At 41.6% G+C, this 12663-nt stretch overlaps 1 protein-coding gene across 2 annotated transcripts in view; it reads left to right on the forward strand.

Moving 5' to 3' along the window:
* The first annotated feature begins 1557 nt into the window (after window positions 1-1557).
* LOC132980527 (CD166 antigen homolog A-like) overlaps window positions 1558-12663 on the forward strand; it is a 36043-nt gene continuing 24937 nt past the window's right edge. The window contains exon 1 of one of the 2 annotated variants that reach the window (XM_061046723.1): window positions 1558-1828. In XM_061046723.1, coding sequence (XP_060902706.1) covers window positions 1768-1828 — 61 coding nt within the window. In that variant the 5' untranslated portion in view covers window positions 1558-1767. The remainder of the gene's footprint in view (window positions 1829-12663) is intronic. The other variant, XM_061046722.1, reaches the window with a different exon arrangement.

Consider the following 12663-nt stretch of genomic DNA (forward strand, 5'->3'; position numbering starts at 1 on the left):
ATAATTGAAAAGTAAAGAGATATGAATGAGGATTTAAATAATTAATTATGGTTAAATTATTTATAGAGAATTTTCTTCATTATAATTAACTTTGGACATTCATCCTATAGCTATGCTTTACCTTCTGTCCTCTGCCTGCAAGGCACTGTGTCAGTTCCTGCATGAAAAAAAAGTCTTGATTGAAAGAAAACCTCAGTGTGTGTGTGTGTGTGTGTGTGCAGAGGGGGGGGGGGGGGCTTATGTGTGAGACAGCAGAGGTGGAGAACAACATGTACGTTTACTCCAGTAGAGCAGTTAAGTACAAGATTGAGCTTCTGGCACTCTCCATCTTGGCAGACGTCTGCTTTTACAACATTTCAGATGTAGACGTTGTACTTTTTTTCCCCCTATTACTTCACTGCACCTTTGTGATGTTTGCAGGTACAAGTTACTTTGCCGATTCAGATTTCGTGTGATGCGCCCACCAAATGTCACCGCTGTCAGACGAAAATAACAAAATAAATAAATATAATATATCAAAATGTCATCTTTCAGGTACTCTCAAGAAATCAGGACTGTCTATCTTGATGACACATACAGTTTTGACATTGAAATAACATTGTATTAATGAGGAATTTCGGGTTTGGGTGATCTTTTAGCAGTGCATTTGCAGGTTTTTAACACTGAGATGAGGACTATGCATAGATCAATGCATTGATTAACCAATAATCAGTTGGACAGATAACCAGTCTACAACTTTGGGCTTATTTTATTTATCATTCAACCGCTTAAGGACTGGACAAAAATCTCTTCAAGCATATTGAAAATGTTTTTTTTTTCATTATTTTTCAACCAAGCAATTGTTATTTAATGGAGTAAATAATTGTCAGAATAAAGCTGTTGACACAAAGTACAAAGGCTATTAAAATGTACTTTTATGTCAATAAGGCTTTTAATACAGGTTAGAGGATTAGTGTTTTGTTTCCTAGAGCTGTTTTCTTTTCCTGCACGAAACAAGACTGAGGTGCTGCTTGATTGAAGGTTTCCCTCCTTTTTGTGTGTGTGCGTGTGTGTATGAAGTGAGTGAGTGAGTGTGTGTGTGTGTGTGTGTGTGTGTGTGTGTGTGTGTGTGTGTGTGTGTGTGTGTGTGTGTGTGTGTGTGTGTGTGTGTGTGTGTGTGTGTGTGTGTGTGTGTGTGTGTGTGTGTGTGTGTGTGTGTGTGTGTGTGTGTGTGTGTGTGTGTGTGTGTGTGTGTGTGTGTGTGTGTGTGTGTGTGTGTGTGTGTGTGTGTGTGTGTGTGTGTGTGTGTGTGTGTGGTTGACGAAGGAAAAGAGAGGAGTTGAGAAGATGAGAGTAAAGAGAGTGAGTGGGAGGAGAAGAGGGGGGACATAGGGGGTAAGCTGAGGGGGGGTCTCAAGAGAAGGGGTGGGGTGTGTGTGTGTGTGTGGGAGGGGGGGGTTCTGCTAGGGAGGATAGTAGGGAGGGGGTGGGATGGGTGGGGGTTGGGCAGGGGGTCAGGGGCGGGGCTACAGATAGCATTCCCCGCCCTCGCGCTCGTCTGTGTGCCCCTCGCAATTACCTGTTCCTCCAGAACTGATGCGAGCGCGTGTTAGTGAGCACATGCCACGTTGAGAGAAGAGCCAAGTCTGAACTGAAACTGTCTTTTCCGGTAGCAGAGGCTCGCGAGGACCATTTATAATCAAAACCACCTCTAACAAAAAGAAAAACCTCTACCAAGTGGTTTATCACGCACCTCTGAAACAAATTGAGGACCTGAGAGTCGCGAGGATGCACTTGTTGTCCGCCAGCTGCGTGTCTGCCCTCCTCGTCACCGCTTTCCTCTGCCAAGGTAAGCTATTGTCTCATTAACCTGCCAGCGTGGCGGGGTTTCACGCGGGGTGCGCTCGTGCTCCGGAGCCGCAGGTACATATGGGGTGGGGGGGTGGGTACTCAGCAGTGTGTCAGCAGGTGCCACCTAAAACTTCAGCCCGGGTTATCGAGCACATTCCCGGGAGAAGTGCTAAAGAGACTGGGGTGGTTTGTAGTTATATAAGTTGGTTAGTCAGTTACGGCTCTTGTTACTCGTCTTTTATAAAGTCGTGGCGGCTCTGTTTGATGTTTTTTTTTTGTCGTCACAGGTGGCTTGGGTTACATTTAAATCTATTAATTCTTCCTATAGGCTAGTAATTACAAATAACAGGCAGATTTATCGTCTATCTGTTTTGAGCAGGCTTATTATCCACATATAATGCAGTAACCACTTTCCCCCCGTGGGTTAAATTGTATATCAAATCCTTAAAATAATTTGTTTATAAAAAAGCAAGCTAGTTACGCAGCTTCCTTTAACTTTACTGAGTTAATAGTTAATATTAGGTCTGTTTATGTCCATAAAAAAGTGACTTTTCCGTGTCTAAATCGCCTGTGTGACATGAAATATTGTCCATTGTGCCACCCCCATTCTCTCTGAACCCCCCAGAAGATGGGAGAGGCATGCAGTGAGGGAGGTGGTCATCATCACCCATTCTTCACATGTGCTCCTGCCATGATGTCATCATGATTCCAAATTTTTTGTTAGTTTTCTGTCCCGCTCATGCAGGCTGTTGGGCATAATGATGCTGCCTTCACATCCTGTCTGATTTATTGTAATTATAGTCTGCCTGTTTGGTTTGGGGAAACAGCTCCTGACAGGCTCCCTCTAGTAATTACACATAGGAGAGGACTCATTTTGGACGTGGATGTGTAATGGATTGTACAAGTGAATGCCTCTGAGTTTCAGCAGTGTAATTTGGTTCTTTGGTTAGAAATTGAATGCAGTTACTTTGCTTTAAGTGGTGATTGAATATAAGTTGGAAAAACAGATTATTCCGTCCCTGGCACTGATGAAACAAGGACAGGAGTGTTTTTTGAGAACATCTATTCTTGTGTTCTTATTCTGTGTGTTTCCTTGTCTGCTCGGTCAGGCCAACAGGTAAAAACCATGTGTTCCCATCACTCAGCCAGGCCATTAAGCAAAGCTGTACATAAGCTCAGAGGACCCCCTTGGAAAAGAAAGGGGCGGAGAGGTTGATCCCACTGTACTGCTTTCAGCGTCGTCACACTACGGTGGCGCCTGTTGTTGTAAATTAACACCACACAGCACCTATCAGTCAGGCTCAGGTGGTTTATTTGAGAGGAAACGAATGGCCCTTTTAAGGTGTTTTTACAGCGCCCTGCCTCTGCAGTGCCGTGTGCTTGAGACTGGAAAAGAGTGCACTGAGTTGGTAATGAGGTTACACTTTATGGCTGTCCACAGTTCTGTGTGTTTAGCAGACGTGCCGCCTGGAGTGATGGCCATAACATGTGTGTGTTTGCTTACACAACAGATGGTCACTTCTCCAAGATAAACCCTGCGACTTTCCCCCTGACAGACACAGAAGCACTCCTGATTATTTCTCAATTTGATCAGTGTGGGTAAAATCTAACTGAAAGGGTTTATTGAGTTTGGGATTTTCAATAAAAGTGTGTCGATACTGGTAATAAAAAACAGGCCCGTGTTTATTGTGTTTGAACAGATGAAGAAGCTTCAGCTGGCAGGGCTTCGGCGAAGGCCACAAGAAGTCAGGGACAGCAGGATAGACGAAGAAAAACACAGCCCTGGGTTCCTTTTAGAACAAACAGTCTAGAAAAAAAGATGCATCTGTTTTTTTTTTGTTCACTCCCTTGTCTCCACCCTTCCCCCACCACCACCACCCTAGCCCCCCTCCTCCTGAACAGACAGGCAGCGCTCGGTGTCACAGCTGGTATTACTTGTCGGGCGAGCAGGGCTCTCCCACTCACTAATGGACTAATCTTGTGTGGGGGGTCACCCAATTTCACCTGAGCTGGATTCACTCTCCAGCCTTTCATCTTTAACTGGGTTGTGTACGGACTTGTCATTCGGATGTTTTCATGTTAATGAGCAGGGAAAAGTACACTTGTGATACATGTGGGATTGTGTGCTACTGTGTTTGTGGGCTTGTGCGTGGCTCGCCTTGTTTATAGGCGGTTTCTTCTTGATGTTTTCGAGACTGCTTGAGCTTGTTTCTTCTTTGAACTGAGATTTCTTTGTGACTTGCAATGTATTGTATCCCTTCATGCAAAATTCAGATGCAGTCATGAGAAGTATGGCAACTCAGGCGAACCATGGCTTTGAATAAAAATGCAGCATCTCTTGCCCACTTTTTACACTTTAATACTCCCTCCCTTAAAATTGTTATTTCTTGATCAAATTTTGCAAATGGCTCGCTTGCCAGCAACAGAGCCAAACTGAATTATGAAAGCAAGTTTGACCATCTGAATGGTCAATGCACAAATACCTGAGGGAATAAGAGAATCTGCAGGATTTAAAATAATGAATTGGGCTGCAAAAGATCTTACGCTAACAAAGGGAACAAACCTCCCATTAATCGAAAGTTCTTCTCATATAACAGAAATGCCTAAAATAGCCCCAATGGGATATCTACACATCTCATTATCCTGCTGGATGCTTAACCCAAATCTGGCAGCACGAAATGTCCCTCAAGAGGCTCTGTAGGGCTCTCTGTCCTGAGTCCTGTGTTTAGAAAAGAAGAGTGTGAAGTGGAATCTTTTGTGCCATCACACACTTACTAAACTCGTGTTTCTACTAAGAAGATCCTGTGTTGTGTAGACAGACAGATTGCAATGAGTCACCCAAGCGAGTGATATATGAATGAAACAGATGTTCAATATGAGAATTACTTTGTTTGGGTGTGTTTGATGTGATGTCTTCCTCAGAATATGAAAGATATGTGAGCAGAAGGCAGAGATGCTGCTTTCAGGGATGGCCATACTGTAAATTTAAGCAGTATTGGGGAGGGGAGCCCTGTGTCACTTCCCATCAGGGGGTGCAGAATTCCTCGCAGCGCCCCTAGCAGCACTGCTTTATAGCCTGCAATGTGAGGATCAAGCTTAATGAACTACTCACATCCTAACTAGAGCTTTAAATGACATAGAACTGAAAATAGAAATGAAGATCTGAGCGATGTAAAAGTAACCTGCAGGTCTTGTGAAATTAAAACCGTGCTATTACATAACCTCTTAAAAAGAGCAAAGAGGTTTTAGTGCAAGTCTAAATTGTTGAAATCTCAGATTAGAGTCGATCATTTACCTGCTCTACTTTTGTGAGAGGAGACACATTTTGGAAACCCAGAGTTTTTACTAGAAATGAGGTCAACTCACAAAGAAGAGACTTGATGCTTATAACAAATGCATATGGTTACCTTTACTTTAGGCCTGCATGTATAAAGTAGGACTTTAGGAAAATGTTGGCACATCCATGCTCTTTGAATACCAGTATCAATCCACAAAAATGTCATTCTTATGTAACACAGCTGAATTTAGACATGCATTAAGAATTTCTTTCTCTTAGTATTTGTGTGCCCTGCACCCCTGCATGGGTTAAAGTGGTTTACACCCACCCACCCACGCATGTGCACATACACAAACACACACATCCCCAGCAGGGACACTAAACAGGTGGAGTAATGTTGGTTTTTAGGGCCATGAAGGGGGCAAGTGTCCCTTTATGGTCTCTGTTTGTGTGTGCAGTTGTTGAAAGAAAAGCAGTTTTTCTCCCACCACTCTCATTACGCCAAATGATAATGTCGACGTTTTTACTCCATTATTGACTTGAATATAACTTTAAGAGGACGTCGGTGTGTACCAAAAGTTCTAAAATTGTTTTAGTTTCTTAAATATAATCTCCAAATCCTCCTTTCTCACCCATAACCTCATCTTTAAGTTAGATTTAGCGACAAACAGTGAAAAATATCGGCTACCACATGAACATGCTGAGTTTCCTACATGTCACAGAGAGCAATTCCCTCTCAGCTGGACTCAGGGAGCAGGGAGACGAATGAGAGGCTTTGCCTTGAGAAAATGAAAAGACTTGTGTGGCAAAAGTAATCACTCTCAGGCAACGACTCAGTGAGAAAAAAAAGACCTTTTGTTCGCCTGTGACAGTTTTACACACAGGATTATCAGTAAAACAGGAGCAAGTGAATCTTAATTACACTTTGGTGATTGGCTTGCCCCACTTCTAGAGCCAGAGTGTGAGACGTATACAATTCTTATAATCTCTCTTAAAATTGCCTCTTTGGCTGTCAGTTTTTTTGTTGTTGAGTAATTTGCCGGTCAGGTTAAAGGAGGCAGGGCTATATTGACTTTTATATGTGTTGTTTTTGCAGTCTTCCTGTTTATATTGAGAGGGGGGGGGGACATTTACAAGTGAAAGTAAAGCATTGCAATTTGTCATCAGACAGACTAATATCTCAAGTTTTCTCTTTGCCATATTCTCACTCTACCTCCTGCACACAGGTTTCTCGCTCTGCCATGCAAAATAATGGTTTATTTGTTATCCAAGGGGAAGGCCCAGAGCTCTATTGTTTCAGCCATAAAGAACGGCTTAACAACAGGAGAGAGATGAGTGTGCTATGCAGTAGTGCCTCCTTCTTTATGCAGGAATACCCCCATTGAAATGCATGAAGGTATCCTTGGTTTTGGTGAAAGACCAGCAGCACTCTGGAATCGGGCGGCCCTTGTTTCAGGGACAAAAAAGTGCAGTTGTTTCTGTCTTTTGTCATTGAAGCAGTCTCCAGCTTTCACTAGATTCCTGTGGACTCCCGCCGACTGTATTGTGAGGCGGGCTCTTTTTAAACAAATGAGTGTATGATTGCGACTTCTTGCTCCCGCTCCTCTCTTTGTCATTAATATGGAACAGCACACACCCCTCTGAGAGGGCACAGAGAAGCTGCTGCCTGTCCCCCGCACCTCACATGTGCAACCTGACGGAGGGAGGGAGGAGGGGTGTGTGTGGGGGAAGCATCTCTCCTCCGTATGAAAAGCCTGTGGCCACACCCAGCTCCAACAGGGGCCTGGATCTTTGTTCAAATTCTCCATTAGAGTCATTGCCGCGTGTTAATGAATTCTTTGAGAGGCCTCCATTAACTGTGATGGTAATTATTTGACTTCAGAGAATATTAGGGGAATATACCATGAAGGGGCATGTGTATGGAAAGCCGGAGGCGTGTGCTTAAGAGCCCTTTGTTTTTTGTGAATCACATTTAATGAACTTCTTTATCTCATTAACATGTATCTTATAGATTTTAAAAAAAGTAACATTAGTCCTTTCTCGACAGCAGCAGGGGCTCCTCCTGACCTACAAAGAGGGGTCACTGTTGAACCTTTGATATTTATGTCTGCACTCCCCCAAATCATTATTTCTGCTCATTTATGAGAGTCAAGTGGGAGGACAGGGGGCTGCTTTTGTTTTAAACCTTTATTTTGACTTTGTCTAAGGTTCATGGAAGTAAGTCAAGCTTTTGTGCAAATGGTGAAGCATCCAGTTCAAGCCCCAGGCCCAAATAATAAAAATACTTTTAAGTTTTTTCTCTTTTAGTTCATTTCTGAATCATCCTCTGTTGGTTCCAAAGCTCTTTAGCAATACTGACTAGCTGTCCCATTCATTCAGACACTGTTTAGCAATTTTTGATTCATGAAACATCACTCGGCCCTCTGTTACGTACTGGGACGCAACAGAACAGTCTTGTGTCCACATTTGACCTCGCATTCTTGCCATTTTAAAAGCTATTTCTTTGTGTAGCGCTGATGTCCACCATCCTTCCTTCATAGCAGCAACAGTCTCTGTTGCCTGAAGCTATCTTTGATTACACGCTGCTCGGGTTGAACTTGCAGGAGACAGGAGTTCTTATTCAGGGAGACACTTTCTCACAGGGGGATAGCCTGAGTGTTTCTTTGATTGGAATTAAAAGCCTGCCATTTTGTCAGTATCAAAATAGGATACAAGATAGAGGATTAAATGGTTGGCCGGCTTCTCTGGGTCATCAATGTATCAACACACGTGGGACTAGACAAGAGCACAATGGAAGTCTATTACATAGTCATAGGGGAAAGAAAAGCCCAAACCTACTCTCTTACTTTGCACCTGCCTGTCATGAAATTTCAAATTATGGTTGGTTTTGGGGGTTCTTTTTCTTACAATGGAAGTTATTTTGTTGTAAAGTTCTCATGAAGCTACCAGGGAGTATGTGGACTGTGGATAAGCTCACTTAATTTAACAGAGTTGACAGTTTGACAAGTATGTGTGTCTGGGTACCTGGTCTAAAATGATCTTCCTAAAGCTAACACAACCTAATTTAACCTAACAAAAACTGCAGCCATTTTGTGTAATTTCTGCATTAGTCACACACACGCCAGGGTGGAGTTTCAGTACTGGACACACCAAAATGCAACCACAGATTTTCAAACTAAAACAGGTTTGGCAACATTTTCAAAAAGTCATGGAACAATGGCTCCAATTTAGCAAAACTACTCTATGATTACCACCACTACCTCAAAACAATCAATGTGGTGTGGACATTACAACTGTACACTGTTTCTTGATATTGTTACATTAATGGATATATGGTTTATTTAGTTAGTATGGAATTTAGTTGTAAATGAAACAATTATTTTATGGACATGAAAAACGGGAAGCCAATTAAACAGTTTTTTTTATGAATACAAACCTGAATAAAACAGTTAACTCGATAAACGGCTCAAATAATCAGCTAAAATGTAGCCTAGGTTAAAACGTCAAGAAAAATTAAACAATGCAAATATTTAATTGAATCATTCCTTAAAACTAACACTTAAAACTGTCTATCTAAATGTAAACATTTGAGATAAATAGTAAGCTAACAATAAAAACTGGAAACAGTAAGCTTACATGTAACAGCTGTCATAGTTAGCTTACAGCCAACGCTTCAAATGTTGTTCTAAAAGGTACAGATTAATACTAGACATAAATAACCACAAAGTAGTAAAATGCTACATTATATTCATAAGTATCAATGCCAATGGAACAGTGAATTTCATCTGCATAGAAACTTTTGGCGAATATGCAGTACTTGAGATGATGCGATAGGGAAATATAGGCCGACATATTGTAAACCATGATTAGTATTCATTGGATTGTGCCTTGTATATGTCCTAGGGATGACATGAACTGCATATGAAAATGACTTAAAATTATTGACCTGGTCTCGAAGCGAGCCTTAATCTAAACTGTTCATGTAAAATGAATTCTCCTGTTCCCTTATGAAAGCCAGACATATTCACATTCCTGTCCATGAACACTTAGCCCTGGGGCATGTACTTTCTTCAACTTATTTGAAGCCATGGGTAAGTGGAAAGAAATGTAACCCTCATAACAGATATTTTATTATTCACACAATCCTGTTGTTGAACAAAATGCATCCGCGTCAGAGGAGCTCTTTTCCTCAAACTCAATGTCATTCAAGTGGGGACTTTTGAGGTGGCAATTACCGGCCTGCAATGCTTTGCCTGAAGTCTGATTGGTGAATGTGTTGGATATTTTATGTGAAGATGCTCCTCCTTGCTGTTAAGTATTCAACTGTTCCATTGCCAGACCTCAAGAGGAAGGTGAAGAGATGCTTGTCTGGTAATTGGATGCAATACTTAATTTTGTAATAGGATGCCTTAAGAGGTCAAGAAGCATAATGTTCCTGGGGGGAATTTTAAAACACTACACATCCCACTGGTGCATTTTAAATACTGACTTTTGCACTTACTTATACTCTTTGCACAAAGAAATTACATTGATCACTCTGATTTTACTCTGACTCGACTGCTGAATAGTCCAAAAAAAAAAAAAAAGAGTACAAACATTGAACAGTAAGATCAAACTCAGTCTTTCTACCTAAGGCCTTTGCTAGATAAAAGATGGTCGATTAGACTGTCCGGCTGTTCTACAGAGCGAGGACATTCTTAAATTAACTTGAAACTCTTTAATTTGAAAGAATGAAGATGTCATAAGCCATTATGCTACCATTCATCATCCCCCATTCAAGAAGTAGATACAGAATAGATGACACATCATTTCCTCGTGTAATGATGGCGACTTAATTTGAAGGCGCAGGGTCACACAGCCCATAATTTGACACTGAGAAATGAATATCAATGTCTGCTCTTTTCTGGGGAAATCTCAGGATTACCTATCTTATTGTGAAGTTGCCTGCTACTGCATGTTGTCCCATAAACACAGCCAACACATCAAACCGAAAAAAACACCAAACCAAACCAAAACAGCATCACAGCCACAGTTAGTTATTATCAGGATATTTATTCTGGTGAAATTACGCTCCAGGCGGTTTCTAATCATTTGAACAATTCTGTTAACTTTCTGTTCAGGACGGTTTCTTTAGATATTTTGCTTGAATGACTTTATCTCTTTTTGTTCTCTGTAAGTTAAATGCATATCTCAGGTCATAACACCCACAAGATTGTATGTTCTATCAAGCTGAAATATATTTCCATGTTGATTTTGTGTTTACCTATTTCCTACATTTCAGAGGTACATTCTAGCAGAACTTAAACTGATGAATTAGTGCTTTGAGCCCAGTGCTAACATGCCAACAGTGACAATGCCAACATGCTGATGTTTATCAGGTTATCTTTTATAAATGTCTAAGCTCATCATTTTAGCTTGTTAGCAAACAAACAAGCTGTCATTCCCTTGGGCGTGGATAACTAAAACAAAGAATTTGCAAATAATTTTTTTCAAATTAAAAAATTTGCACTGTCTAGAAAAGAACAACTTTATAACTCTCTTTTCAGCTTATCGACAAATAATGAACTGACTGTTATCTCTGAACAGGGCTGATTGTCTTTGAATTGAATGGCAAATTCATTTTGTATTTGTTGAGCTATTTCACTTGGTAACAATCAATAGCCAGTGTTGCTATGAGTAGAGCCATGCCGCTAGCAGAATGAGTAAAAATATATCCACACGTATACACACACATTGTGTTTTGTTTCCACCACATAGATGGTGTTTTCATTATTTTCAGGGTGTTTTTTATTTTAAGTTATGATTTTTAGCCTCCTCCTCGTCTTTCGGGGGAGTCTTAGCCCGGGGCTCTAGACTTTTTGTCTGACCCAGCAGTAGAACCTTCTCAAGAGGCCTCTCTGAACAGCTTGTCGACTCAGTTTGCTGGAAGGTGGGTAGTCTATCCGTGGAGAATTTAACTCCTGAGCACTCCTTTTGGCCACATTGTAGATATTTTTATATTCAGTAGATACAAACCAAGCGGTAGAAGAGTTGTTGGCACATTATCGCTCATTGTTATGTTTTTGTGCAGTGAGGTGTTTTTCTCTGCTGCTCCGCTATGAGTTCGATCTGCAGGGCTTCTTATTTTCTTGTAGTTCACCGCAGCGGAAGAGACAGAACGGAGGCGGTTAAATATGTGCAATGCTGGGCAGGGTGGTTAAAAGCACTTACCTTTATGTGTGGCTTCTCCTCATGTCATGATGGATGGAGAAAATCTATTTTCTTCTGCCTCTACTAATTAAATTATTAGTCCTTTTGATGGACCCGTGCATCCTAGATGACCGTGACATAAACTGAGTTACATCTGAGAGTGGTTATCTCATCCTACAGAAGCAAACAAAAGACCTAGCTGTGCTTTTTAGAGCAGTTTTTCTTTTGTTAAAAAAGAAGGATAGCACTACTTGTGACCTTGCTAAGACAAAGGATATTTTTTGGGCAAGGGTGAATTCATGTCCCATAATGAAACTGAATAGAATGCATACATTCATCATACACATAAACGGTGATGTGCACTAGTTAAACCTTTGAGCCAAATCACGTTAGCAGTTATTCCCGCCACGTAAATCTGAAAGTCCTGAAGTTGTAGGAAGACTCAGGGATATGACAGCCCGCGTTAATCTCCAACCTTTCACAGCTCTCCATCAAAGCAGACGCTGGTCCGTGGGTATTAAATGTGAAGCCACACAGATTTGATGTGTGAGCAGGTACATAATCCTTTGTATGTACTATCTGCATTCCATGTATTCCTCCCACAGCGCTTTGCTCTGTTTAGCCAGCGGAGGCTTTAAGGCCCCCCCGGAGCCACAAGCTAAAGCAGGACACACTTTGAAATCGTCATGCCCTCTTTAATACCAACCAGGCTGCCGTGCTTATTAGGATGGGCAGCGTCTCCTGCACTGTTTCACTGTGAAGGGTTAGAAGGTCAGGTCTGTCATTATGGCTGCACAACAGCATACATGACTCAGTGCTCAACTCATGTATAAGTATCAGCCTCTCTGCGGCAATTACCAGAGATGAAAGCTACAGCGGCCATCTGCTGAACAAATGAAAATATCTACCTGTTATTATTATCTTCTGTTTACAGCCTAACAAGGCATACATTATTAATACAGCAAAAGATTACTTTCAGACCACAGTCAGTGGTGCACATATTTCCATTTATCATCCATTTTGTGTCGGGAAAATATTAGTCCTCGCCTCATGCAGCGTCTAATGAAGCACTTTAAGATCGATAAGTGGATCCGTTCTTGTTTACCCTCATAGAGAAATGATGGGCCTTGGGCTGATTCATCTCCCACTTTATTCCAGCGCTCTGGTCTGGGCTGCATGTGGGTTTGTTGTGTAGAAAAAGGATCACTTTACCTCCAGCAGGGCGGCAGGTTCGATTGGTGTCCTTAAGCACCAACTGCAAATGTAATATGGTCTTACAAAAAGTATAATAGTAAACACAACTGCTCCCCCAGGACCAATATGCTACAGATGTTCAAAGGATTTCCCTTTGATGGGAGGCGTGGGGG

The sequence above is a fragment of the Labrus mixtus genome, chromosome 9 (assembly GCF_963584025.1).
Source record: "Labrus mixtus chromosome 9, fLabMix1.1, whole genome shotgun sequence".
Taxonomy (NCBI): Eukaryota; Metazoa; Chordata; class Actinopteri; order Labriformes; family Labridae; genus Labrus; species Labrus mixtus.